The sequence below is a fragment of the Rana temporaria genome, chromosome 12, assembly GCF_905171775.1.
Source record: "Rana temporaria chromosome 12, aRanTem1.1, whole genome shotgun sequence".
Taxonomy (NCBI): Eukaryota; Metazoa; Chordata; class Amphibia; order Anura; family Ranidae; genus Rana; species Rana temporaria.
Genome location: NC_053500.1, coordinates 77,100,766 through 77,127,818, shown reverse-complemented (window position 1 = coordinate 77,127,818; position 27,053 = coordinate 77,100,766). Strand labels below are relative to the sequence as shown.

General features: G+C 45.3%; 1 protein-coding gene across 3 annotated transcripts in view; it reads right to left on the bottom strand.

The window, feature by feature from the left end:
* Window positions 1–27,053, bottom strand: part of TRMT1L (tRNA methyltransferase 1 like) — a 281,542-nt gene that overhangs the window by 186,351 nt on the left and 68,138 nt on the right. For 2 of the 3 annotated variants that reach the window (XM_040331221.1, XM_040331220.1), the window contains exons 6-7: window positions 18,923–18,985; window positions 5,002–5,115 (exon numbers count right to left, since the gene is read on the bottom strand). In XM_040331221.1, coding sequence (XP_040187155.1) covers window positions 5,002–5,115; window positions 18,923–18,985 — 177 coding nt within the window. The remainder of the gene's footprint in view (window positions 1–5,001; window positions 5,116–18,922; window positions 18,986–27,053) is intronic. The other variant, XM_040331222.1, reaches the window with a different exon arrangement.

Genomic DNA, 27,053 nt, shown 5'->3' with positions numbered 1-27,053 from the left:
CTATGTATTTTGTATTCAAAATGACTCAAAAGGTTAATGTTTAGAGGTTATATGCCCAGAAAATGCTATATGAGTTTATATAAAGATATAAATAAACATGATTTTCCCAGTCGCTTGACTTCATACTTTACTGCTGTGTGCTTCATTTAAAGTCCCACTTCTCACCCCCTTTTTAACAAATTATGACTGGGATGGAGGCAGTTACCCCTTTGGTTCAAACCTCATTTAAAGTCCCAAATCTTTTCTCTACTATATTTATATGTTTTTAGTCACAGCGCAGTATACACCACATTTTTCATAGAATAGCAAGGCCTGAATTTACAGCTAAGAAGCTTATTATATGAAAAACCCACATTAAAGCGGGAGTTCACCCATAAAAAATTTTTTACCCTTAGATTGTCTATTTTGTCTAGGGGAATCGGCTAGTTGTTTTAAAATCAAAGCTGTACTTACCGTTTTAGAGAGCGATCTTCTCCGCCGCTTCTGGGTATGGTCTTCGGGACTGGGCGTTCCTATTTTGATTGACAGGCTTCCGACGGTCGCATCCATCGCGTCACGAGTAGCCAAAAGAAGCCGAACGTCGGTGCGGCTCTATACGGCGCCTGCGCACCAACGTTCGGCTACTTTTGGAAAATCGTGACGTGATGGATGCCACCATCGGTTGTCTGTCGGAAGACTGTCAATCAAAATAGGAACGCCCAGTCCCGCAGCCCATACCTGGAAACGGCGGAGAAGATGCATCTCTAAAACGGTAAGTACAGCTTCCATTTAAAAATAACTAGCCGATTCCCATAAACAAAATGAGCAGGAATCTAAGGTTAAAAAATTATATGTCCAGGTGAACCTCCACTTTAAAGAGATCCTGTCACCAACAATTGCAGGTAAAAAGCTCAGAAAGGTTATACATTTTAAATGCTCACTTACAGGGTTTTTACTACCCATAAAACTTGCTAGAAACGGGACTTATTTAGGGCCAGTTCACACAAGACGCTGTTCTTTTCCGCTTGCTTTTTTTCTGCACAAAATGCATGCACAGCGTTTTCAATGTATTCCAATGGCTCTAGTTTGCTCTAGTTCACACCATGCAGTCAGTTTCTGCACCGGAAACTGAATGCATGGTGTGAACTAGAGCCATTGGAATACATGGAAAACATTGTGCATGCATTTTAGTGCAGAAAAAATGCACACAAAACTGTACGGAACTGCGTCTGGTGTGAACTGGGAAGAGTAATTTCCCTATCACAACCTCTCCCCTCCTTGTAAACCATAGCCTTCCCTTCTAGGAGTGTCTATATATATATGTGTTGGCCCAGCATCACGGTCCTTCCCTGTATAGGGTTTTATGTAGCTAGCAGGGAAAACGCAAAGAATACTGTAGACCAGGGGTCTCCAATCTTTTCAGTACCAAATATTTTACAAATATTTGCAGGCCAGAAAAAAAAGGGGGGGGGGGATTTTGATTAGCCTGTAAATTCCATATCTTGGAGGAAAGTACAAAACACAGGCTAAGTATTCACAGACTCTGGATTACAGGTTCTTGCATTTAGGTGATTGGACACTGGCAAAGCTTTCGCGGACATATCTCTATAACCCTACCCCACTCCGTGAGTCCTCCAGTTTTGTAGCAAGCATATATTATATTATTAGGGCTGTTACTGAAAAAAATCGATTAATCAAACACGTAAATTTTAATATCGATTAATCGACTAATTTCGATTAATTATAACGCACATAAATTTTTCGGATCACCACCATATATAGTCCCCACTGTAATATCCACAGACATTTCCCCCCACTGTAAAATCCACAGACATCGCCCCACTGTAATATGGTCCACATCTCCCCCACTGTATAGGAAGATTAGTGCTTGCTTAGTCTTACCAGAGAAACTGGCCGAACACAAGCAGTTGATGCCGGGTGATGACGTCAGCACGCCGCTCTAGGCTCCCCTAGGCCGCCACCGGGTGGACCAAGATGGCCGCCGCTCCGGGAGTTAGGCCGAAGCCACGCCTTTCCTATGGCCAAGGCAGCAATGGAGCTCCGCAGATCACGTGGTCTGTCGATCCGCATATGGTGACCTGTTCGGATCACGGATCATTTACGATCCGTTGCACCACCAGTACCCACACACACACACACACACACACACACACACACACACACATATATATATATATACACATACATACACAGACACTATATTTCTTTTTTTATTATTATTATTTATTAGGGATAAACCAATGCCATTTTTTTTTTGTACTGATACGGATTTCGATTTTTTTTGCAGGTACTCGCCGATACCAATTACCGATACCTATCGCCCAGGAAGAGGGGTGGTTTGGGAAGTGGGCGGTGGATGTTGTTGTTAGGGGGCAGGGAGGGAATAAAGGATAAGTGAGGGCAAGGCAGTTGAGAGGGGGGGGGGGTACAAGGGATGGAGGGTTATTGGGAGACATGAGGGCATAGGTAAGAGCTGGTGTAGGGAAGGAGGAGGCAACAGGCAGAAGTGACAGCAGGAATGGTACAGGAGACAGCCAGAGGCTGAAGGCACGGCACAGGAGACAGCCAGAGGCTGAAGGCACGGCACAGGAGACAGCCAGAGGCTGGAGGTACGGCACAGGAGACAGCCAGAGGCTGCAGGCACGGCACAGCAGACAGCCAGAGGCTGCAGGCACGGCACAGCAGACAGCCAGAGGCTGCAGGCACGGCACAGGAGACAGCCAGAGGCTGCAGGCACGGCACAGGAGACAGCCAGAGGCTGCAAGCACGGCACAGGAGACAGCCAGAGGCTGCAGGCACGGTATAGAGACAGCCAGAGGCTGCAGGCATGGTATAGAGACAGCCAGAGACTTTAGGCATGGTACAGAGAAAGTCAGAGACTGCAGGAATGGTAAAGGAGACAGTCAGAGGCTGTATGGTACAAAAGACAGTGTGGGAGAGGAGCTGGCTGGACAGCACATAGAGAAGGGAGAGAGCCCCGCTGCTCAGTGCAACAGGATATCACCGTACAGTGTAGGTATGAACAGAAAGTATATTTCCCCTGCGCGCGTAAAGGCGGTATTGGTGTGAAGTGGTAGTAATTTCAGATGGTGAGTTTGTGTAGGATAAACATGCAAATCCCGCTGCCTAGACTGACCTGGGGTGGTCTGTAGATAGTCAAGTGAAAAAAGAGGAAATCGGCGCGTGATCTAACGCAGGGCTCGACAAAACCCGGGCACCAGGGCGACTAGAAATAGTGTCCTGGCGACTTGGCTTGGAAGGTGGGCAAAAAAAAAAAAAAACATTTTTTTTTTTTTGTGAGCTGGCGCGATCGTTGCAATACTTTGTCACGCCGTATTTGCGCAGTGGTCTTTCAAGCGCACTTTTTGGGGAAAAAATTACTTTTTTTAATTAAAAAATAAGACAACAGTAAAGTTATCCCCATTTTTTTTTATATTATGAAAGATAATGTTACGCCGAGTAAATTCATACCCAACATGTCACGCTTCAAAATTGCGTCCGCTCGTGGAATGCCGACAAACTTTTACCCTTTAAAATCTTCATAGGCGAAAAAAATCTACAGGTTGCATGTTTTGGGTTACAGAGGAGGTCTAGGGCTAGAATTATTGCTCTCGCTGTACCAATCGTGGCGATACCTCACATGTGTGGTTTGAACACCGTTTACATATGCGGGCGCTGCTCACATATGTGTTTTCTTCTGCGCGCAAGCTCGTCGGGACGGGGTGCGTTTTCTGGCTCCTAACTTTTTTAGCTGGCTCTTAGATTCCAAGCAAATTTGTCAAACCCTGATCTAACGCATGGATCAAATGGATACAGTTTAATTATTTTAATTAATTATCAATTAATTATTTTAATAAACTGTATCCATTTGATCCATGCGTTAGATCACACGCTTTTTTCCTCTTGGCTATCACCGTACAGTGTCTTCATACAGAGCCCCTCCTTTCTCTGCCTCAGCATCCAGCCAGGGAGAGTCGGGAACCAGCACTCTGTGTGGTCATGAGTCAGAGCTGGAGGAGGGAGGTGCGCAGTGCGGACTGCGGAGACCAGGCTGATGGGCTATTAGGACAGGCAGTCTGGTGTTTTGTCAGAATCGGCGGCCCCTAGCGATGTCACTGGGAGGAGTAGGTGGGGATGGCACTGTGTGGAGGGGAGGAGGAGGTGGTCCTCTCCCAAGATTATGTCACTTTCGGTATCGGAGCATTTATGCAAGCACCGATACTCATGAAAATGCCTAGTATCGGTATCGGTGCAACCCTAATATCTAGTTTTTTATTTTATTACACTGACTGCACACTACACCAACTACCTGCCTAAACTCCATTCATTCACTATATAAGGCCGCTGTGTAGGCAACAGCCTTATATAGTGTGGGCGTGGACTTAGCCCCTGAGCCATGATTGGCCACAGGCACCCTGCCTTTGGCCAATAATGGTTCTCACAGCACATCGTGCTGTGATTGGCCAAAGCATGCAGGTCAGGTGCATGCTTTCGCCAATCAGCAGCCGTCAAGGCACTGCGATCTCGCAGTGCATTATGGGGCGCTCCACGGCGGCCAAACTTCCTGCGAGCACCCAATATGTTTGTTTGTTCTACGAACGAACAGCTGATGTTCAAACCCAAATCTCTAATAATTGATAGCGTGGTTTACAAGTCCATTAACATGCATAAAAAACAAATAGCTTGCAAGAGAAGTTCCAAAGGGTCCATGAATAATTACCAGGACTAAAGCACAACACACTCTGGATATTTTCTTGGAAGCACATTGTATGCATTTTAATGGTCTATATTATAATTGATTGTGCCGTTTACATGTTTATGCATTTCTGATTTGAGCATGCATAGTGCTGTTTTTTGGGAATACTCTGCCTGTGTCCTGTACTGTTCTTTTGTAGCCAGGATGATATGATTAATTCCAAACCATTTCTCACCAAATCCTAATCAGTGCAGCTGTAGCAATTTCTGTATTTACTGTAATTTAGGTCATTTCAGCTAACAAACCTTCAAATTCAACAGAGACTTTCCAATGAAAGTTCTGCAGGTGTCTCAGAAGCTTAGTGATGGGACAAGACTTAAATAGGTCTTCTGGACACAGCGGACATGGCTTCTTCAGACCTGAAAAAAAACATAACAGCAATGATTAAAAGCCAAACCAAACAAAAGGCAGAAGTTTCACTAGCAGTGTCAACTACTTTATTATTGCACTTCTTTTATCAGTCATCTCTTTTTCATAAATGTTAGTTTAAATATTATTAAAGCAGCACATTTCAAATTGGTCAGCCTTAACACAAAACCTGTGTGCTACCCAAAACACTTTTGTTAAAAAGTGTCACTAAACCCACATCATAAAAAAATAAAAATATGGTGCATTTCATGCTGTTCATACTCCCTCAGTCACTATGAGATTCGTTTTCTGTAAAACCTGGTTGATCCTGCCGCCATCACCCCCTTCCGTTCATATCCCCAATTCAGCTAGCAATTTTGCAGCTGTTGTGGCAATTCTGCACATGCTCAGTTTTCAGTGAGTTTCTATGCAGAGCATTTCCTTCCCATGACATCTGAGCAGCCCATGTGACTATAGAGGGGGCACATTCACAGTGGTAAATGACGGCCCACTCCCTCCCTCCTTCATGCCCACTAACCAGCTAAACACAATGGGGGCAGGGTATTGCATGTAGATTAACCACGTCAGCCCCAGAAGATATGGCTGCTCAATGACCAGGCATTTTTTTTACGATACGGCACTGCTTCACTTTACCTGACAATTGCGCGGTCGTGCGATGCTGTACCCAAACAAATTTTTTTTCCCCACAAATAGAGCTTCATTTTGGTGGTATTCAATCACCTCTGCAGCAGGGTTGCCAACCACCAGTACATTTACTGACAGTTTATAAAAACCTGATTTCTTTTTTACAACTGTAAACATATCAGGGGCTGATCATTTCATGCTGTGAAAAAAAAAATGGACAAACTTCATGATGAAGTTATATAGAGTATAGTGCATATGGTACAATACCTGGACTAGGTACCAACACACTGTGCAGGATATCGAGGCTAAATGAAGCCTAGAGCAAAAAGTAATAAACCTCTTTATCTTTATCACTTTTTGCTCTAGGCTTCATTGTGCCTTGATACCTAGTGCACGACAGGGATTACACATTATTTCTGCAAAACATACTCTCAAAATGCCCTGCAGTGCATAGTGGATCACCATTGGGATACGTACGCTATCAGATCACGCACCAACCAATTGCGTAGTAGAATGGGGAGAAGCAACTATTCGAGAATGTCATTGGAAGCTTAATGAGACTCTTTTGAAAAAGACAGAATGCGAGACACAAATAGCACAGGAATTGGAAACTTTTTTCTCATTAAATGACACAGAAGTGACCCCAACATGTATATGGGAAACACATAAATGCTATATTAGAGGCATCCCGATATCATTAGGGGCACGCAGAAAATGTTGAATGGGTGCTAGGCTAGTGTCCTTGCTCGGTAAGATCCGTAGATTAGAATTAACACATAAGAAAGCGCAAGTCAGACTGAGGAAAAGCGAACTCGTCTGCGCGAGGAACTAAATCTACTGTTAACTGATAAAGCTAAACCCGGTGCAGATGGGCTTTCTATAAATACGGTAAAAAAAAAAAAAGTAGGATGCAAGCGAATACACAGAGAAACGAGGACATGAAACTATATTGAACACATTAAAACCCAGTCAATATTAGTCAATTCATCCCAGGCAATCGCAAAGGCGTTCAGTGACTATTATATAGGCCTATATCAGATAGGGGACCAACAACAGACCGCAAAAACATTTAGTGGAGGGGAAGCAAAGGAGTATATGGAAGACTCGGGAATGCCTAGCCTGCCGGATGAAGGAGCAGAAGACATAGATGGCCCAATTACCATGAAAGTTTACAGATGCCCTCAAAACATTAAAACCAGGGAAGGCCCCTGGCCCGGACGGGTTCACTCTACTGTATTATAAAACCTTTACTGATAAATTGGCACAAAGATTCTTGGAGGCTTTCAACTCGGTACGAGAAGGGCAAAAGATGCCCGTAGAAACATTGATGGTGCATATAACCAATACCCAAAGAGGGGAAAGATCAGTCTCAATGCTCGAGTTACCGTCCAATCTCTCTCCTAAACATAGACCTAAAGATCCTCACGCAAATACTGTCAAATAGATTATTGCCGTATATCCCAAGCCTGGTACACCCGAGAGAGAAGGAAGGAAAAACATGCAAAGAGTTATAAGTGTGATACAGTTTGCGCAACATCATCAAAAACCACTAGTGCTTATATGCAGAAAAAGCATTTGATAGAGTGGACTGGACCTTTCTGAAAGCCACTATGCAACATATAGGACTGAGGAGGGGGCTGCAGAATTGGCTCATGGGCTTATATTCCTCCCCAAAAGCTAGAGTCAGGGTAAAGGACATACTATCTGAACCCTGGGGTGAGAGGGAGGGTTTGGATATATACATTTTTCTTCTTTTTCAGTTTTTTTTCCTCTTTCCTTGGTTTTAGGTTTTGCTTTTCTGTTCTACTGTTGAACCGTTACATGCTGAACCCCTTGTTTTAGGGATCTGGCTGTATGGGGAGGGGGAGGCCCAGGGAGGGGCTGTCGAGAAAATAACAGAGACAGAGTATTACAGCAGCCCATTACAAAACATTGGTTAAATAAGATACATGAGAAGAAAGAAGAGAGAGAATTCAAAATCGTGTTGTGTCAGCATGAAAAGAGTGATTAATATATAAAGTAGACGTTAAGGGGATATCAATTAGGATTGTTACACAAGATGTATTGTTGTATGATGTATTATAACGAAAGATTAAAAATAAAGAATTTATAAAAAAAAAATGTCGACGCCACCCTGTGGCAGGAGGGTAATGTCAACATTCGTCTCCTCTTCTCCCCCGCGATCTGTCTCCTCTCCCCTGAGGGAACAAATCCAGGTTCAATAAACTGTTTTAACCACCTCAATACAGGGCACTTAAACCCCCTTCCTGTCCAAGCCATTTTTTAGCTTTCAGCGCTGAAAGCTGAAAAATGGCTTGGACAGGAAGGGGGTTTAAGTGCCCTGTATTGAGGTGGTTAAAACAGTTTATTGATATTATTGATTTTACTCTGTATTCCGAAGGCCTTTTCTTTTTTTACTCTGACATGTGACCAACAGGAGAAGGCTAGAAGCTTCTCCTGCTTATGTTTCCCTGCAGACAGGCTGGGAAAAGAACTGGGTCATACGACAGCTGTATAATCGATAAGTAAAAAGGTACTTAGATTTTTTATTTTTTTTAAACCACTTAAGGACCGGCTCAAGTACATATACGTCGGCACTTTAAAGATGATATCTCGGTAACAGAAGCAGCTGCTGCCACAACCACATTATTCATCTTTTCCGTGGGCCGGTCCTGTAAACGATAATGTTGGTCTCCACGGCGGATTCGCTGCAAGATCACCGTTATAGGCTGCAGGAGAGGGCACGCCCCCTCTCCCGCACCCTTCTGCGCTTACCGGAGCCGTCGGTAGCGGCGGAGGCGATCGGGTCCTCCACCCTCTGTGTCATGGATACAAGTGAGGGCAAGATGGCCCCCAGCCGTCTCCATAGCATAGCAGGGCGGAAGCAACGTCAAAACTTTTTGACCCCAGATCTCATATTTAAGAGGACCTGTGATGCTTTTTTCTATTACAAGGGATGTTTACATTCCTTGTAATAGGAATAAAAGTGACCCCCTTTTTTTTTTTTTTTTTTTTTTTTTTAACAGTGTAAAAATAAATAAAATCAAGTAAAATAAATAAGAAAACAACATTTTTTTTTTTTTTTTTTAAAGCACCCCATCCCAACGAGCTTGCCCTCAGAAGCGAACGCATACGTGAATAGCGCCCGCATATGAAAACAGTTTTTAAACCGCACAAGTGAGGTATCGCCGCAATCGTTAGAGCAAGAATTATAGTCCTAGACCTTCTCTAACTCAAAAGATGCAACCTATAGAATTTTTTAAATGTCGCCTATGGAGATTTGGAGATTTGAGGGTAAAAGTTTGACGCCATTCCACGAGCGGGGGCAATTTTGAAGCGTGACATGTTGGGTATCATTTTACTCGGCGTAACATTATCTTTCACAATATAAAAAGAATTTGGCTAACTTTACTTTTGTCTTATTTTTTTATTCAAAAAAGTGAATACCGTGTGACAAAAAGTATTGCAATGACCGCTATTTTATTCTCTAGGGCAGGGGTCTCAAACTCAAATTACCTGAGGGCCACAAGACAAGTTTTCATATCCCATGGGGGGCCGCATGCAAACTTTCCAACTTTAAACACAGTACTGGTGTCAGCGAACAAATTATTAACCCCCCTAGCACTGGTGTGAGCAGACGCATTATTAACCCTGACCACTACACTGCACACTGACCACTACACTGCACACTGACCACTCACCATCAGGGTACAGCACATGGCACATCAGGGTACAGGACATGGCACATCAGGGTACAGGACATGGCACATCAGGGTACAGGACATGGCACATCAGGACAGGGCACATGGCACATCAGGACAGGGCACATGGCACATCAGGACAGGGCACATGGCACATCAGGACAGGGCACATGGCACATCAGGACAGGGCACATGGCACATCAGGACAGGGCACATGGCACATCAGGACAGGGCACATGGCACATCAGGACAGGGTACATGGGGCACATGGCACATCAGGGTACATGGGGCACATGGCACATCAGGGTACATGGGGCACATGGCACATCAGGGTACATGGGGCACATGGCACATCAGGGTACATGGGGCACATGGCACATCAGGGTACATGGGGCACATGGCACATCAGGGTACATGGGGCACATCAGGGTACATGGGGCACATCAGGGTACATGGGGCACATGGCACATAAGGGTACATGGGGCACATGGCACATAAGGGTACATGGGGCACACGGCACACAATCAGGGCACAATCAGGGCACACACAAGCACACCAGGGCACATGAGAGCACATCAGGGCACAGCACATCAGGGTACAGGACAGGGCACATGAAACAGCACATCAGGGTACAAAGCCCAGCACATCAGGATACCCCATGTACCCCAATGTGCTGGGCTTTGTACCCAGATGTGCTGTTTCATGTGCCCTGTACCCTGATGTGCCATGTGCCCTGATGTGCTGGGCTTTGTACCCTGATGTGCCGTTTCATGTGCCCTGTACCCTGATGTGCCATGTGCTCTGTCCTGTACCCTGATGTGCCACGTGCCCTGTCCTGATGTGCTGTGCCCCATGTGCCCTGATGTGCTCTCATGTGCTCCATGTTCCCTGGTGTGCCCCATGTTCCCTGATTGTGCCTTGATGTGCTCTCATATGCCCCATGGCACATCAGGGTACATGGGCCACATCAGGGCACATACGAGCACACCAGGGCACAATTAGGGCACATGAGAGCACATCAGGGCACAATCAGGGAACATGGGGCACATGAGAGCACATCAGGGCACAGCACATCAGGACATGGCACATGAGGGTACAGGGCACAGGGTACCCCGATGTACAGAGCCCAGCACATCAGGGTACATGAGGCACATGAGGGTACATGGGGCACATGGCACATTGAGGCACATGAGGGTACATGGGGTACATGGGGCACAGAGCCCATCAGGGCACATCAGGGCACATGGGAGCACATCAGGACACAATCAGGGCACATGAGAGCACATGAGAGCACTGACCACTACACTGCACATTGACCACTACACTGCACACTGACCACTCACCATCAGGGTACAGCACATGGCACATCAGGGTACATGGCACATGAGGGTACAGGGCACAGGGTACCCCGATGTACAGAGCCCATCACATCAGGGTACATGAGGCACATGAGGGTACATGGGGCACATCAGGGTACATGGGCACATCAGGGTACATGGCACATTGGGGCACATGAGGGTACATGGGGCACAGGGCACATCAGGGCACATGAGGGCACATGGGAGCACATCAGGACACAATCAGGGCACATGAGAGCACACGAGAGCACAATCAGGGCACATGAGAGCACAATCAGGGCACACCAGGGCACATGAGAGCACATCGGGCACAATCAGGGCACATGAGAGCACATCAGGGCACATGAGAGCACACGAGAGCACATCAGGGCACAGGTCAGAATTTACCTGTTGTTTTCTTCAAAGGCAGAGTAGCGCAGGAAGCGTCTGTCATAAGTTCACTTGTCTCTCATGTCACGCTGCTACTCCCCGGCGGCCACTCCCCCCCTCTCTTCTCGTCCATCTCAGATGATGTCACAAGCAACTGGGGATGGACAAGAAGAGAGGGGGGGCCGCCAGGGAGTAGCAGCGCAAGTGTAACATGAGAGACAAGTGAACTTATGACAGACACTTCCTGCGCTACTCTGCATCTACACTTCCGCGGCACCCCCCGCACTTATGACAGACGCTTCCTGCGCTACTCTGCATCTACACTTCCGCGGCACCCCCCATTTAAAACCGGTCCGCAGGCCGCAAATGGCCCGCGGGCCGGTACTTTGAGACCCCTGCTCTAGGGTGTTAGAAAAAAATATATAATGTTTGGGGGTTCTAAGTAATTTTCTAGCAAAGGAACCTGTTTTAAACTTGTAAACACAGGGGCAGATCCACAAAAGTATTACGCCGGCGTATCTCTAGATACGCCGCGTAATTTCAAATTTTGCGTGTCGTATCTTTGTTTTGTATCTTCAAAACAAGATACGATGGCATCTCGGCTAGAATTGCAGCTTAGATCCGACAACGTACCAAGACGTACGCCGTCGGATCTAAGCTGCAATTCTTCGGCGGCCGCTAGGTGGCGTTTCCGTCGAATTCCGCGTCGAGTATGCAAATTAGCTAGTTACGGCGATTCACGAACGTACGTCCGGCGCTTTTTTTTTACGTCGTTTGCGTTCGGCTTTTTCCAGAGTATAGTTAAATCTACTGTTATGAGGAGTACTCAATGTTAAGTATGGCCGTCCTTCCCGCGTAGAAATGTGAAATTTTTACGTTGTTTGCGTAAGTCGTTCGCGAATAGGGATTTGCGTAGAATGACATCACCGTCGGAAGCATTGGCTTGTTCCGGGTTAATTTCGAGCATGCGCACTGGGATACCCCCACAGACGGCGCATGTGCAGTTTAAAAAAACTTTGTTTACGTCGGGTCACGACGTATTTACATAAAACACGCCCCCATCACAGCCATTTGAATTCCGCGCCATTACGCCGCCAAAGATACACTACGCCGCCGTAACTTTCTTTTGGTGGTATATTATCACCTCTGCGGTTTTAATTTTTTGCGCTATAAACAAAAATAGAGCGACAATTTTGAAAAAAAAATTTTTCCTTTTTGCTATAATATCCCCCAAAAATATATAAAAAAAAAAAAATTTCCTCAGTTGAGGCCGATACATATTCTTCTACCTATTTTTGGTAAAAAAAAAAAAAAAAAAAAAATCGCAATAAGCGTTTATCGATTGGTTTGCCCAAAATTTATAGCGTTTACAAAATAGGGGATCGTTTTATTGCATTTGTATTAATAACTTTTTTTTACTACTAATGGCGGCGATCAGCGATTTTTTTTCGTGACCGCAACATTATGGCGGACACATCGGACAATTGTCATTTTAACAGCAAAAAATGCTATAAAAATGCATCATTTACTGTGAAAATGACAATTGCAGTTTGGGAGTTAACCACTAGGGGGCGCTGAAGGGGTTAAGTGTGATCTCATATGTGTTTCTAACTGTAGGGGGCCAGGCTGGACGTGTGACATCATTGATCGTGTTTCCCTACATCAGGAAACACACGATCAATGACAGCGCCACAGTGAAGAACGGGAAAGCTGTTTTTACACACAGCTCTCCTCGTTCTTCAGCTCCGGGGACCGATCGCGGGACTCCAGCCGCGATCAGGTCTGCGGGTCAAGGAGCTTCGGACCGGTTCGCGGGCGCACGCCCACAGCTAGGCACTTAAAGAGGACGTACAGGTACGTGCTTGTGCCCAGCCGTGCCATTCTGGCGACGTATATGTGCAGGAGGCGGTCCTTAAAGCGGGAGTTCACCCGAAAATGTTTTTTTAACATTCGATTGATGCTCATTTTGTCTAGGGGAACCGGGTGGGTTTTTTTTTTAAATCGAAGCAGTACTTACCGTTTTAGAGATAGATCTTCTCCGCCGCTTCCGGGTATGGTCTTCGGGACTGGGCGTTCCTATTTGATTGACAGGCTTCCGACGGTGCGTCACGAGTAGCCGAACGTCAGTGCGGCTCTATACGGCGCCTGCGCACCGACGTCCGGCTACTTTTGGAAAATCGTGACGCGATGTATGCGACCGTCGGAAGCCTGTCAATCAAATAGGAACGCCCAGTCCTGCAGCCCATACCCGGAAGCGGCGGAGAAGATCTCTCTCTAAAACAGTAAATACTGCCCCGATTTTAAAAAAACTACCCAATTCCCCTTGACAAAACGAGCATCAATCTACTGTTAAAAATTTACTTTTTGGGTGAACCTCCACTTTAAGTGGTTAAAATAACTACAGTACCATCATCCACATACAGAAATAGAAGGGACAATGTAAATTTAACAGTGTGCATTTAGTGTCACTTTAAGGTCTCCTGAATAGTTAATGGGGGAAGACTAAAGCCCTCACAAAACTGATTTTCCATTCACAAGTACATCATATGAATGAAAAATATGTTGAACAAGCTCACCACAGAGTAGTATACAGCAAATGTTTGTTTACTGTTGGCTTTCTCACCCATCCTATCAATATTTCAATGGTCATTGCTACTCTGCTGTGACAGTTCAATAATTCATGCTTGTGTAAAGGTACCTTAAGTGAATTTTTTTTCCCTTTTGGGAAAGAATTTGAACTCTAAGGCTTCATTTCCACTGACGTTTTTACAGTCACTTTTCTGAGCGTTTTTTACAGCTTAAAAACGCCTGTCCATGTTATTCTATGGCATCATGCCCACATAGGCGTTTTTGAGCTGCAAATGGCATAGGCGTTTTTGAGCTGTAAAAAAAACGCAGGACCAGGGCGTTCTGAAGCTCCAGAGTAGAGCTGTAAAAACGCCAGACGTTAAAAAATGCTCAAAAACGCTATCGCGTTTTTTTTTTTACAAAACAAACATGGACAGGCGTTTTTAAGCTGTAAAGATGGCTAACAACAGTGGCTGTAAAAACGCCAGTGGAAATGAAGCCTTAAATGAATCCCTTGGGAAATGTACTTTTCATTTATTTTTTTCCTGAAAGATTTCACCTTACTTCATGTCTTGGTAAGCATTATCAATGGGAGAAATTGGACAAGGCGCTTTGCAGTGGTTTTAACCCTTTCTTGGCTGCTAGCGGGGGTAAAAGCGCCCCGCTAACAGCCGAATAGCACCATGAAATTGACGGTAAAGCGCCGCTAAAAATACAGCCGACGCACCGACCGCTTCAGTGTGAAAGGAGCCTAAACCTTCTCCGCAGTTAAAATTACATTTCCAGTCTTTGCTGATTTGAAAATACTTTTGACAAAAAATGTACAGCTTTGCAAACATACAGCATTATACCATTTTTATAACAGCTTGCCTGTAAAATCCTTTTCTTGGAGTACACCACAGGACACAGAGCAAGTCATTACATAATGGGTTAAGGGTCACCAGCAGTGATTGGGCACTGGCACAACCAATTAAAGACAGATAACCCCTCCCATCAGGGAAGTACCTCAGTTTTGTAGCAAAGCAGTAAGGTTCCCATAAGAAGGGGGGGGGGGACCTCTGTGTCCCCTGGTGTACTCCAAGAAAAGGATTTTACAGGTAAGTTGTTTTCTTTATCGTACACCACGGGACACAGAGCCAGTCGTCATTACATAATGGGACATTCCAGAGCAATGCTCAATGAAGGGTGGAAGACACCGATCAAGCAGGCCGCTACGGACAAGAAGCCCTATACTGCTGCCTACAGCACACTTTGCCCAAAGGCGGCATCCTCATGTCCTTTCACATCTATTTGATAGAATTTGGAAAATGTGTGGACTGAAGACCAAGTTGCAGCTTTACGGATCTGAGCCATCGAAGCCTGGTGATACACTGCCCGTGAAGCACTTATCGCCCTGGTTGAGTGCGCCTTAACAGAAAAAGGAGGAGTCCTGTTCTTTAAACTATAAGTTTGAATAATTATTTGTCGAATCCACTAGGATATTATGGATTTTGATGCCGCTTGTCCCTTCTTGGGACCATCGGGGAAAATAAACAAAACATCTGTTTTACGTATCTGAGCGGTTGCTTGCAGATACGCTTTTAATACATCCAGAGAGTGCAATAACCTTTCCTCTGCCGTCTGTGGGTCAAGAAAAAAAAAAAGAAGGCAGAACAATGTCTTGATTTAAATGAAAAGCCAACACCACCTTATGTAAAAAGGCAGGCTGTCGTAGTACAATTTTGTCTTTGTGACAAATTAAATAAGGCTCTTTACAAAAAAGAGCTGCCAATTCAGATACTCTTCTAGCAGAAGAGAGAGCGATCAAAAGGGACAATTTCCTGCTTAAAAGATTTAAAGGAATCTGACGAATAGGTTCAAAAGGTTGCTTTTGCAATACTGACAATACCAAATTCAAATCCCATGGGCACAAGGGAAACTTGACTGGCAGATTTATCCGCAGTACCCCCTGAATGAACGCCCTAACTAAGGAATGAGATGCCAGCGGTCTTTGAAAGAAGACTGATAGAGCCGATATTTGACCCTTGATGGTACTAAGGGCTAATTTCAAATCCACTTCTAACTGGCAAAAGGCGAGAATCCTACTTATGTCATACTTCTGAGGATTCCATTTCTTGGTTTCACACCATGAAACATATGCCTTCTAGACTCTGAATAGTAGATAAGCCTGGAGGCTGGCTTTCTAGCATTAATAAGTGTAGAAAGAACTGGACCCGAGATCCCTTGTTTCTTCAAAATGTGGGTCTCAGTAGCCAGATAGTCAAATTTAGCTTTTGTAAGGATAGATGGAACACTGGACCCTGTGACAGTAGGTTGTGACGAAGCGGAAGCATCCAAGGTTTTCCTACCGCCATCTTTATGATCTTGGTGTACCAAGGCCTTCTGAGCCAATTTGGGGCCACTAGGATTACAGGAATTCTTTCCTTCTTGATCCTGCAAAGTAGCCTCTGTAAGAGAGCGATCAGAGGAAATGCATAGATCAGTGAGAACTGATTCCAGGGAATTATTAGAGCATCCGATCTGCAGGCTAGAGGATCTCTCGTCCTGGCTACAAAGTTGTCCAACTTCCTGTTGAACCTGGAAGCTAGCAGGTCTACATCCGGGGTCCCCCATCTCTGGCATATTGCCTGAAAGACATCGGGGTCTTTCGAATCAACGTGCCCTTGCACGCTTGCGACCCCGCTCCTCCCCCTCCGCCGATAAAGGGCTAGGGCTAATGGCGGCTGTCGTGGGGCAAGGGGAGCCTCCTCCTGCCTGATACTGCATGCCCATGTCTGTGGCATCCTTACCCGGCGTCTAGAGGAGAGAAGCGGTGGCCGTTCTCATGGCAGAGCTCTGCAGAGGAGGAATTGTGCTTGTCCATGGGATCTGACACTGTTTGGAGCATGGTGAGTACAACTCAGCTCTTTACTCCCTGTAGTGGTGGAAAAAAGAGAAGACACCTTACTCATTATTAGGAAAGGTCCTTAAGATTAGGCTTAGGATTCCTTTTCCCTTACCTTTATCCCCGCCGCAGGTTTTTCTGATGAAATTCAGACCAATCTTCACCCATCACAGCAGGGTCAGGAATATGGATTCCTACTAAATGGAGACCTCTCCCCTGGGACTTGTAAAAGACTCTTACCAGGACTTTAAGCATAAGAGCCCAGTCCTCCGAAGAGACATTACAGGCGACACCTCATGCATGAGGCCCGGATCCTATCCAGTTTTAGCATAAATTGGATGGATCCGAAAGCATAGCTCTTTTTACCCCCGAGGGTCTCTTTCGCAGAGCTTTCCTACTGTACATCCTACTCGCGTCCAACACCTTAGACACTGGTGAAAAAAAACGGAGGTACTTCCCTGATGGGAGGGGTTATATGGAGGGGAACGGTCTTCAATTGGTGCCAGTGTCCAATAGCTGCTGGTGACCCTTAACCCATTTGGTAATGCAGGGTTTGACAAATTTGTTTGGAATCTAGGAGCCAGCTAAAAAAATTAAGTGTCATAAAACGCACCCTGTCCCGCCAAGCTTGCGCGCAGAAGCGAGCGCATATGTGAGCAGCGCCCGCATATGTAAATGGTATTCAAACTACACGTGTGAGGTATCGCCGTGTTGGTAGAGCGAGAGCAATAATTCTAGCCCTCGACCTCCTCTGTAACTCAAAACATGCAACCTGTGGAATTTTTTAAACGTCGCCTATGGAGATTTTAAAGGGTAAAAGTTTGTCGCCATTCCACGAGCGTGACATGTTGGGTATCAATTTACTCAGCGTAACATTATCTTTCACAGTATAAAAAAAAAATTGGGCTAACTTTACTGTTGTCTTATTTTTTAATTAAAAAAATTGTATTTTTTTCTCCCCAAAAAAATTTTTTTCCCAAAAAAGCGCCATTTTATTCTCTAGGGTGTTAGAATAAAAAATATATATCATGTTTGGGGATTCTAATTAGAGGGAATTAGAGGGAAGGAGATGGCAGTGAAAACAGTGAAAAACACATTACACACAAACACACTGCTGTTTTGCTACTTGTAATGCAACTACTTGTAATGCCAACAGCCACCACAAGATGGCGCCAGATCACAGAAATAAGCTTAGGCCTGCAGAAGGCCGCAAAGCCGTGGCCTCAATTAGTAATTGAGGCTGCGGCTTTACGGCTTTCTGCAGGCCTAAGCTTCCTTCTGTGAAGGCCGCAAAGCCGCGGCCTTAATTACCGGTGGGCGTGGGCCGGCCGGTTATTGAGGCCACGGCTTTGCTGCCTTCTGCAGGCCTAAGCTTCCCTGGGCGCCAGGTCACAATTTCTTGTCGCAATTGCGATCGGGCGCCCGGATTTTGTTGATTGCCGATGCAATGACTGGCTCGGTGTCCCGTGAAGTACAATAAAGACATTTTTCCTCTAGCGGAGGTCCGAGTGTCATATTGGTGCTATGACTCCACATATCATCCTCCTGTACATGTCACAGGCCCATCATCTCAGATGTCCTACACAGACTGGGTCCCCCCCTCCCATCACAGACTGGGTCCCCCCCTCCCATCACAGACTGGGTCCCCCCCTCCCATCACAGACTGGGAGCCCCCCTCCCATCACAGACCCCCCAAGATAGCAGACTCCTGTCCTCATAGCAGCACAGCACTGACCCTCCCCACAGAACCCTACCTTATTTACACAAGATGTGCAGTGCGGCCGCTCTGGACAATGGGTGGGACTTTTCAAGTTAAAGGTGAGTGATTGATTGGTTACTACACAGTGGGGGCAGTCCTACCAATCACGCGCTTTTTAACTTAAAAAGTCCCGCCCTTTGTCCAGAGTGGCCGCTCTTCTCATCTTGTGTAAACAAGACAGGTGGAGGGCGGGTGCAGTGCAGCGATCCGAGGGACAAACAAACCTGTGCGCTGTGACCATAGCAGCAGGTGGGCGAGCCAGCGGCGGGGAAAGGAGTGGAACACGCAGGCAAACTATTTGGCGAGGCTGCGGTCCAGGTAGTATGGCTACTGGGGCCGGAACCGAATCGCAGTCCGCCATTTGGTGAAGCCTGGTGTAGAAGGTTGGGCCAAACTCAACATTTGCAGGAAAAGTCAAGCTTTCCATACAACCTCAGCTACCTATATTTTTGAATCTACTTTAAAAAAAAGAGTGCTCCACCTCTGCGTATGTATTGTTTTAGTATATGCTTATTTTGCCTTGATCAGACATACCATCAGCTTGATTAGCTAAATCCTCAAGGTGGGACAACTTTTTCTGAATAGACTTGTGCTTGCCTGAAAACAGGATAGAGAAGATCATTAAGAGCAAGTACCAGAAAGGAATAACATTTTACAATCTTACATAAACAGTTTGGTGTGTAAAAACCTACGTTAGACTTACCGGTAACGGTATTTCTACGAACCTTCCAGGACGGCACACCTGAGAGATGAGGGCTCCTCCCCACAGGAAACACAATCAATTGACAACTTGTTATAAGTCCCCACCCTTCCCCTTGATACCCAGTATGTAATAAAGTAATCCTGAACTGGTTCACAAAGGACATCGTTCCACATAGGTACTTACCACCTAGCGCTTAACTTATCTTTCCCTCCACATAGGGCAGGAAGTAGGCCTGCCGTCCTGGAAGGTTCGTATAAATACCGTTACCGGCAAGTCGTAGGTTTTCTCCTATCACCTTCCAGGACGGCACACCTGAGAGGATAATAAAGGAACCAACAGGCCTACTTTAGGGGGGGGCCTTGCCTGCAAGGTCTTTCTGCTAAATGTCAGAGTCTGACTTGAATTATTATTTTTTTTTTCTAAACCTCCACTCCCTAGTGTGTGATGAAGGTATCCTAGCTGGATCATGTAACTGACCTGCAGGTCTGCTCCACCTATGCCCCTATCTTCTCTTCAGATACAGGATCTAGGTGGCATGTGCTCTTAAAGAAAAATTCTGAGAGCCTGTGAATTTTTTAAGATAGAAAGATTGACTGTGCCAATATTCTAGCAATCGTGGTCAATAATTTCTGCAACTGCTGCATAGGACCACCAAAAAGATTAATCAGAGATTTGTTGTGTGAAACAAGGAACTACTTTGATCAACAAAAAAAACATCTGGTTTTAAACCACTAGTCTGTTCAGGAGAATGGTTTAGAAAGAAAAATGCCTCCTGACGGACAATCCTTGTGGGTCCCCTTTTTGTTTGCCATAGCCATGGTTAAAAAGGAAAGAAAACCCACTTAAGGATACTAGATTAAGGGAAGCTTATTCCCGGGACTCAAATGACTGGACAGGTATGTAACCAAGCAGGGCATTTGGTGTGCTCCTGCACCTTCAAGGAGGGGTGGCTCCCCTTCAGTCCACCTGCCCCCATCCATTCATCAGAATGCATGTGCCTCTATAGCGAGGACACTCATTGGTCAGTGTCAGGACCACAGGATGCCTTGGCGTGGCTCACTCATGCGCCCGCAAACGCACGCAGACAAAACCCGTCTCCAATGCACACTGCTAGACAGGTCAAAACGGCTGCTCTGCAAGCCGGTTGGCAAGTAGGTCCAATCTTCCCCTGGGCATTCCCAACTTCTGGTTTTCTTCCCATCTGAATGCTGACATGTCAGATGTGAAAGTGTTTTATATCCCCAGGCTCCTTATAGCCCTGCGGGTAGATGCATTAAAGCTACGCAGAAAGGAGCCTGGTAAGAACTGCGAGTAACCACCGCATTTATTGGTATATAACAGAAAAAAACAAAAGTGTCGGGGAAAGAAACTTTCCACAGCCCCCTGCGTATAACACGCAGGCACAGTTTACCCTATATTTTCAGGACAAACACGTGAGTGCCTCATGCCAACAAAATACAATATTTCGTAAGTATCCGGTGTTTGAGATCATAATCCACTCCAGGCACCAATGAGTGTTAAGTTAAGCAGATCCCTACCACAAGGAATGAATTCTATAGTAGGAGTAAAAGACGAATATTGGTTAGTCACATCCAGTTCGTCCAAGGGGGTGACATGAAGGATACATACCGAGCTGTAAATTTATCGGATTGGGTGAACTAGTCAGATAAGCTCTGATGCTGTATCTTCAAGCAAACAATTCCTAAGAGCGTAACCCCTTTCCTACTAAAAAATCATGATAGGTGATTTTATGACCACCTTCCGGTGTCCTATAACCCTACTGGGTTCAGGTCTAGGGAATGTCTCTGGCATGCCTAGATGTAAAGGGCTGAATCTTTTGCAGTCAGAAATCCTGTTCCTTCCATGTGCATGGAAAATAAGGTCTGAAATAAAAGTGACAACTATATATTTACTAGAAAATAGATGGAATACCCGCGCTTAGGATAAGATGTGGGAAATGGTATAAGTTATAAATATAAATAAGACTGCAGCCCCCCCTCTATTGTATCCCCAAGAGGATACAAATAAAAATGGAATAAATTGGGGTGTGGGGGTAGTGGCGCTGTCTGTGCTATAGCCGATGGCTAGAGGGAAATGGAGACACACGGCAATATATATGCAGAAATGCACACTATTACCACCAGAGGTGGAGTCCACCAGCCTGGAAATATAATATAATGCTAGGCACAGCCAAGCATAAATAAACATAAAATAAAAGGCAGCATCTAAACCAAAGTATGTGTGACTAAGTGGTGAGTCACTGAAGTGCAAAACTATTGCTAGTTAGGACCAAACATGCTAAGTGAATAAAGTTAAATATGCGCATAAGGGTGAAATGGATGCAAATAGACCCAGCCTAGGACAAAAGCACAAAATAAATTGAACTAGAAATCCGCTAGCAACATACAAACGTGAGATAAAGTGCTGTGATGCCCGTAGCCAATTATATAAATAAATATAAATAGGGATATGCACACAATTGTGCAAAAAACATTAACATATATCACCAAAAAAGTATAAAATCCTGTGGTAACGAGAGTTGGATAGATATGCCCAACTGTGTAATAAAAGTGTATAAAAAAAAAAAAACAGTGGGCCAGATTCATGTAGCACTTACGCCGGCGTATCTCGAGATGCGCAGCGTAAGTCTAAATGTGCACCGTCGTATCTATGCGCCGTACCCACAGAACCAGATACGCCTCAAAATAGACTTCTTCCTACCGGCATAACTTTTCTACGCCGGTGCGGCGTGGGCGCATATTTACGCTGGACGGATCTGGCGCGCCCATGGTTTTTTGTTAAATATGCAAATGAGGGACATACGCCGATTCGGAAAAGTACGTTTGGCCGGCGCAGGCTACTCCCGGTGCGCGTAACTGGAAATTCCGGCACAAAGTTACCCCTCATAAAGCAGGGGTAACTTTGCACCAGACTTGCTCAAGTCAGCTGGAGAGGGCCCAGGTGGGAAACCCCTTAAAAAAAAACAAAAAAAAAAAAAAACAACATTTTTTTTTTTTTTTTTTTTTTTTTTAGGGATCCGGAGGCCACCAGGGCCCCAGATGGCAATCCCCCCCCCTTTTTTTTTTTATAAAAATAAATTTCCAAATAAAGGGGGCTTTCCATCCGGGACCTCTGGGCCCTTTAATAATAATAATAATAATTATATATTTTTGTCTGAAAGGCACTGGCCGTGAACTTGTTCTGCATACAGACGGCAGAACTTTTTCAGCCAACATTCACAAAACTACGTAGTTTTTCTGCTCTTTTGTCCGATGGAGCGTACAGACGGTTTGATTATACGACAAAACATGTCCATCGGAATATTCGATCGTGTGTGCGATCCTTTAGCCTGTAGGGTTCAATATTGGGTTGGCTCACCCTTTGCAGCTATAAAAGCTTCAACTCTTCTGGGAAGGCCGTCCACAAGGTTTAGGAGGGTGTCTATGGGAATGTTTGACCATTCTTCCAGAAGTGTATTTGTGAGGTCAGGCACTGATGTTGGACAAGAAGGCCCGGCTCACAGTCTCCGCTCTAATTCATCCCAAAGGTGTTGAGGTCAGGACTCTGTGCAGGCCAGTCCAGTTCCTCCACCCCAAACTCACTCATTTATGTCTTTATGGTCCTTGCTTTGTGGACTGGTCCAAATCATTTGATGAAAGGGTGGTTATGGTGTGGGGTTGTTTTCAGGGGTTGGACTTGGCCCCTTAGTTCCATTGAAGGGAACTCTTAAGGCGTCAGCATACCAAGACATTTTGGACAATTTCATGCTCCCAACTTTGTGGGAACAGTTTGGCGAGGGCCCCTTCCTGTTCCAACATGACTGCTCACCAGTGCACAAAGCAAGGTCCATAAAGATATGGATGAGCGAGTTTGGGGTGGAGGAACTTGACTGGCCTGCACAGAGTCCTGACCTCAACTCGATAGAACACCTTTGAAATTAATTAGAGCAGACTGCAAGCCAGGCCTTCTTGTCCATAAAAAAAATATAAATAAAAATATATTACATTTTTTTTTTTTTTTTTTTTATAAAACAAAAAGGCCTAGTTAGACTTACCGGTGACGGTATTTCTAAGAGCCTTTCAGGACAACCTTGGAGAGAGCGCAGCTCCGCCTCTTCTGTAGGAAACACCCACAGGCTTTAAATCCCTCCTCTTCCACCATGGCTTCAGTTATTGTGTGGCCTCCGGCACTGGAAAACAAAGCACAGAGAACCACAACACCATGATAGATAACATACTTACTTTTTAATATACATTTAGGGAGGGAAATAGCGGTTGTCCTGAAAGGCTCTTAGAAATACCGTCACCGGTAAGTCTAACTAGGCCTTTCTCAAATCACCTTTCAGGACAACCTTGTAGGAGGATAACCAAGTAACTTACCCTAGGGTGGGACTACTGCCTGCAGTACCTTCCTGCCGAAGGCTTGATCTGCGGCCGACAGCAAGTCAAACCTGTAGTGCCGAATAAAAGTTGAAAAACTGGACCAAGTAGCAGCCTTACAGATCTGATCAGGCGTAGCACCGGCCCTCTCGGCCCAGGAAACTGCGGTTGACCTTGTTGAGTGAGCAGCGATACCTGAAGGAGGAACTTCTCCCGTTGCTTGATAGGCTTCAGAAATTGCTTGTCTAAGCCATCTACCGAGCGTACTCTTAGAAGCTTTTTCCCCTTTGCGGGAACCGGAGAATACCACAAAAAGAGCGTTTGATTTTCTGAACTCCTTGGTGACGGAAAGGAACTGTAACAAACATCTCCTCACATCCAGTGTGTGGAAAGCTTCTTCTCCTGCATTAGCCGGAACTGAGGAAAATGTTGGTAAAATTATTTCTTGCGACCGATGGAAAGTTGAGGCCACTTTCGGTAGGAAGGCTGGATCCGTTTGAAGGATCACCCGGTCTGGCAAAACTCTAAGGAAGGGTTCCTTAATTGCTAGAGCTTGGAGCTCACTGACTCTCCTTGCTGATGTAATGGCAACTAAAAAAATTGTTTTGAGAACTAAATTTTTTAACGATGTACTCTGTAATGGTTCAAACGGAGCTCCCGTGAGACCTTGCAAAACAATAGATAAGTTCCAACAAGGGAAAACTTTGAGGGCTATCGGTCTATTTCGAGCAAGAGCCCTAAAAAATCTAGAAATTAAAGTTTCTCTGGATAGAGATCTTTCAAGATAAACTGAGAGAGCCGCTACCTGTGTTTTCAGGGTGCTGGCTGCTAGACCTTTCTCCATTCCTTCATGGAGAAATTCCAGAACTGAAATAGTACTCTTGATTTCGAAATTCTTGGAAGAACACCAAGAGTTAAATTTCTTCCATACTTTGAGGTAGATGGATCTAGTTACCTCTTTTCTACTTGATAGTAGAGTCTTAACTACTTTATCAGAAAGTCCTTTAGATTTTAGAAGGTCTTCTTCAGAAACCAAGCACTTAGATGTAACCTGCTTGCTTCCGGATGGCACACAGAGCCCTGTGTCAATAGATCCTTCCTGTATGGTAATCTCCAGGGAGGTTTTGTGGCCAGGTTCAAAAGTGTTGCAAACCAAGGCCTTTTTGGCCAAAAAGGAGCGATCAGGAGCAAGTTGGTGTTTTCCTCCCTGAATTTCCTTAGAACCAGAGGAATTAGTGGAAAAGGGGGAAAGGCGTAACACAGCCGGTAATTCCATGGGTGTGCTAGGGCGTCTATACCCACTGCCTGATCCATTCTGTGGAGAGAAAAGAATTCCTGAACCTTTGTATTTTGCTGACTTGAAAACAGGTCCACTTGAGGATGTCCCCACTCCTCCGATATCATATCGAACACCTCCTGGTTCAGACTCCATTCTGCTTCCACCACTCTTTTTCTGCTTAGCAGATCTGCTAGGAGATTTTGTGATCCCTTTAGATGGACTGCCGATAGGGAGGCCACATTTATTTCTGCCCATGACAGAAGTTGATTGGCTAAATCCATGAGCCCTTTGCTCCTGGTTCCCCCTTGTTTCAGCACATAGATCACTGCTGTCGTATTGTCTGACAGAATCTGTACATGATGTCCCTTGACCTCCTGTTGAAAAGCGAGCAGACCCAAATGAATGGCTTTCATTTCTCGCCAGTTTGACGATTTTTTTGCCTCTATCTTTGACCACGTGCCTTGAGCGGTTTGACCCTCCAGATGGGCTCCCCAACCCCAAGAGCTTGCGTCGGTTGTTAGACGCTTGTCCAGGGGAAAGACCCATGGGAGACCTTTCGTTAGATTGGAATAGTCCCTCCACCAACATAGTGCTCGTTTCACTTTCGCCGATAGTTTGAAACGTTTTTTCGAACGGCACCTGGTGTGACCAGACCTGTAAAATGTTTTTCTGGAGTGGTCTGGAGTGTAGTCTTGCCCACTGGACTGCTGGAATTGTAGCCGTGAGAAGGCCCAAAACTGACATAACTGTTCTGACTGGGACTGAAAGGTTCGTCTGGATCTGACCCACTGCTGAAAATATTTTGTCTATCTTTTCCTGAGGCAGGAACACTTTTTGCACCACCGAGTTTAGGGTGTAACCCAGAAACCTCATCTCCTGAGAAGGATCTAGATGCGATTTTTCTAGATTCAAAATCCAACCTAGACTTTTGAGATGAGTCTGACGTTTGGAGGTTCGTCACAAGCTGATCCCTGGAATCTGCAAAAAATAATAGGTCGTCCAGGTATGGCACGACCGAGATCCCTCTCAGTTTCAGGGGTTCCAGGGCTTCCGCCATAATTTTTGTGAAAATTCTGGGGGAAGATGATAGGCCGAATGGTAGGGCCCTGAATTGGAGATGCCAGACTGATGTTCCCAGATTGATGGCCAGGCGAAGAAATTTTTGGGAAGCTGGTGCTATTGGCACATGTAGATAGGCATCCCTTAGGTCCAGGGATGCCATGAAGCAGCCTGGAGACAACAGTTTTGTGATGGAGTAAATTGTGTCCATGCGGAAGTGTTTGTACCGTATTGATCTGTTCAGGATCTTTAGATTCAGAATCAACCGGTATTTGCCTGAAGGTTTTTTTACTAGAAATATATGGGAATAAAACCCCCGACCCTCCTGTTTCGGGACCTGGACAATGACTTCTTGTTGAATCAGATCCTGTAAAAGGTTCATCATGGCAGAAGCTTTTTCCTGATCTTTTGGGAGGGCTGTAAGGTAAAACCTGCTTGGCGGACATTCCGAGAATTCCAGTTTGTAACCTTGTGAAATGATGTTCGTTACGAAAGGACTTGTGGATATTTGACTCCACTGAGGGAGAAAGGATGACAATCTTCCCCCTACTGGAGTGGTTTTGTCATTTGTCTTTAGGGGTTTGATCTGGGGGAGATCTGAAGAGAACTCCGCCTCTTCCCCTACCCTTTTGAGGAACCCAGCGTTTTTTTGTTGTTATCTTCTCTATTTTTGTAGGGTTGTTGAACAGCACGAAAATTCTTTTTAAACGTTTGCTTCTTCTTGGCTGGGAAAGCCTTTTTATCGGCCGTTCTATCCAAGACTGTTTCCAGGTCTGGCCCAAAAAGAAAATCACCTGAAAAAGGAATGCCACAAAGTTTAATCTTTGAGGCTGTATCCCCTGACCACGTCTTTAGTCAGACTGCACGCCTAGCTGAATTGACAAGTGCTGAGGATCTGGCTGCCATTTTAATTGATTCAGCTGATGCATCAGCCATGTACTTAATTGCATTAAGAATTAGAGGAAAGGACTCTAAAAGGTCTTTCCTATGGGTGCCCGCTTCAATGTGGCCCTTCAGCTTCTCTACCCAGCATTCCAGGTTTCTTGCTACCACCGTGGAAGCCATGGCTGGTTTAAGGCTGGCAGATGCGGAATCCCAAGCTTTTTTAAGGAGAGCATCTGCTCTTTTGTCCATCGCATCTTTCAAGACCCCCATGTCTTCAAAGGCCAGATCTGTCCTTCTAGAAACCTGTGAAAAGGCAGCATCCACTCTGGGTTTCTTATTCCAAACTTCAGTTTCTTTATT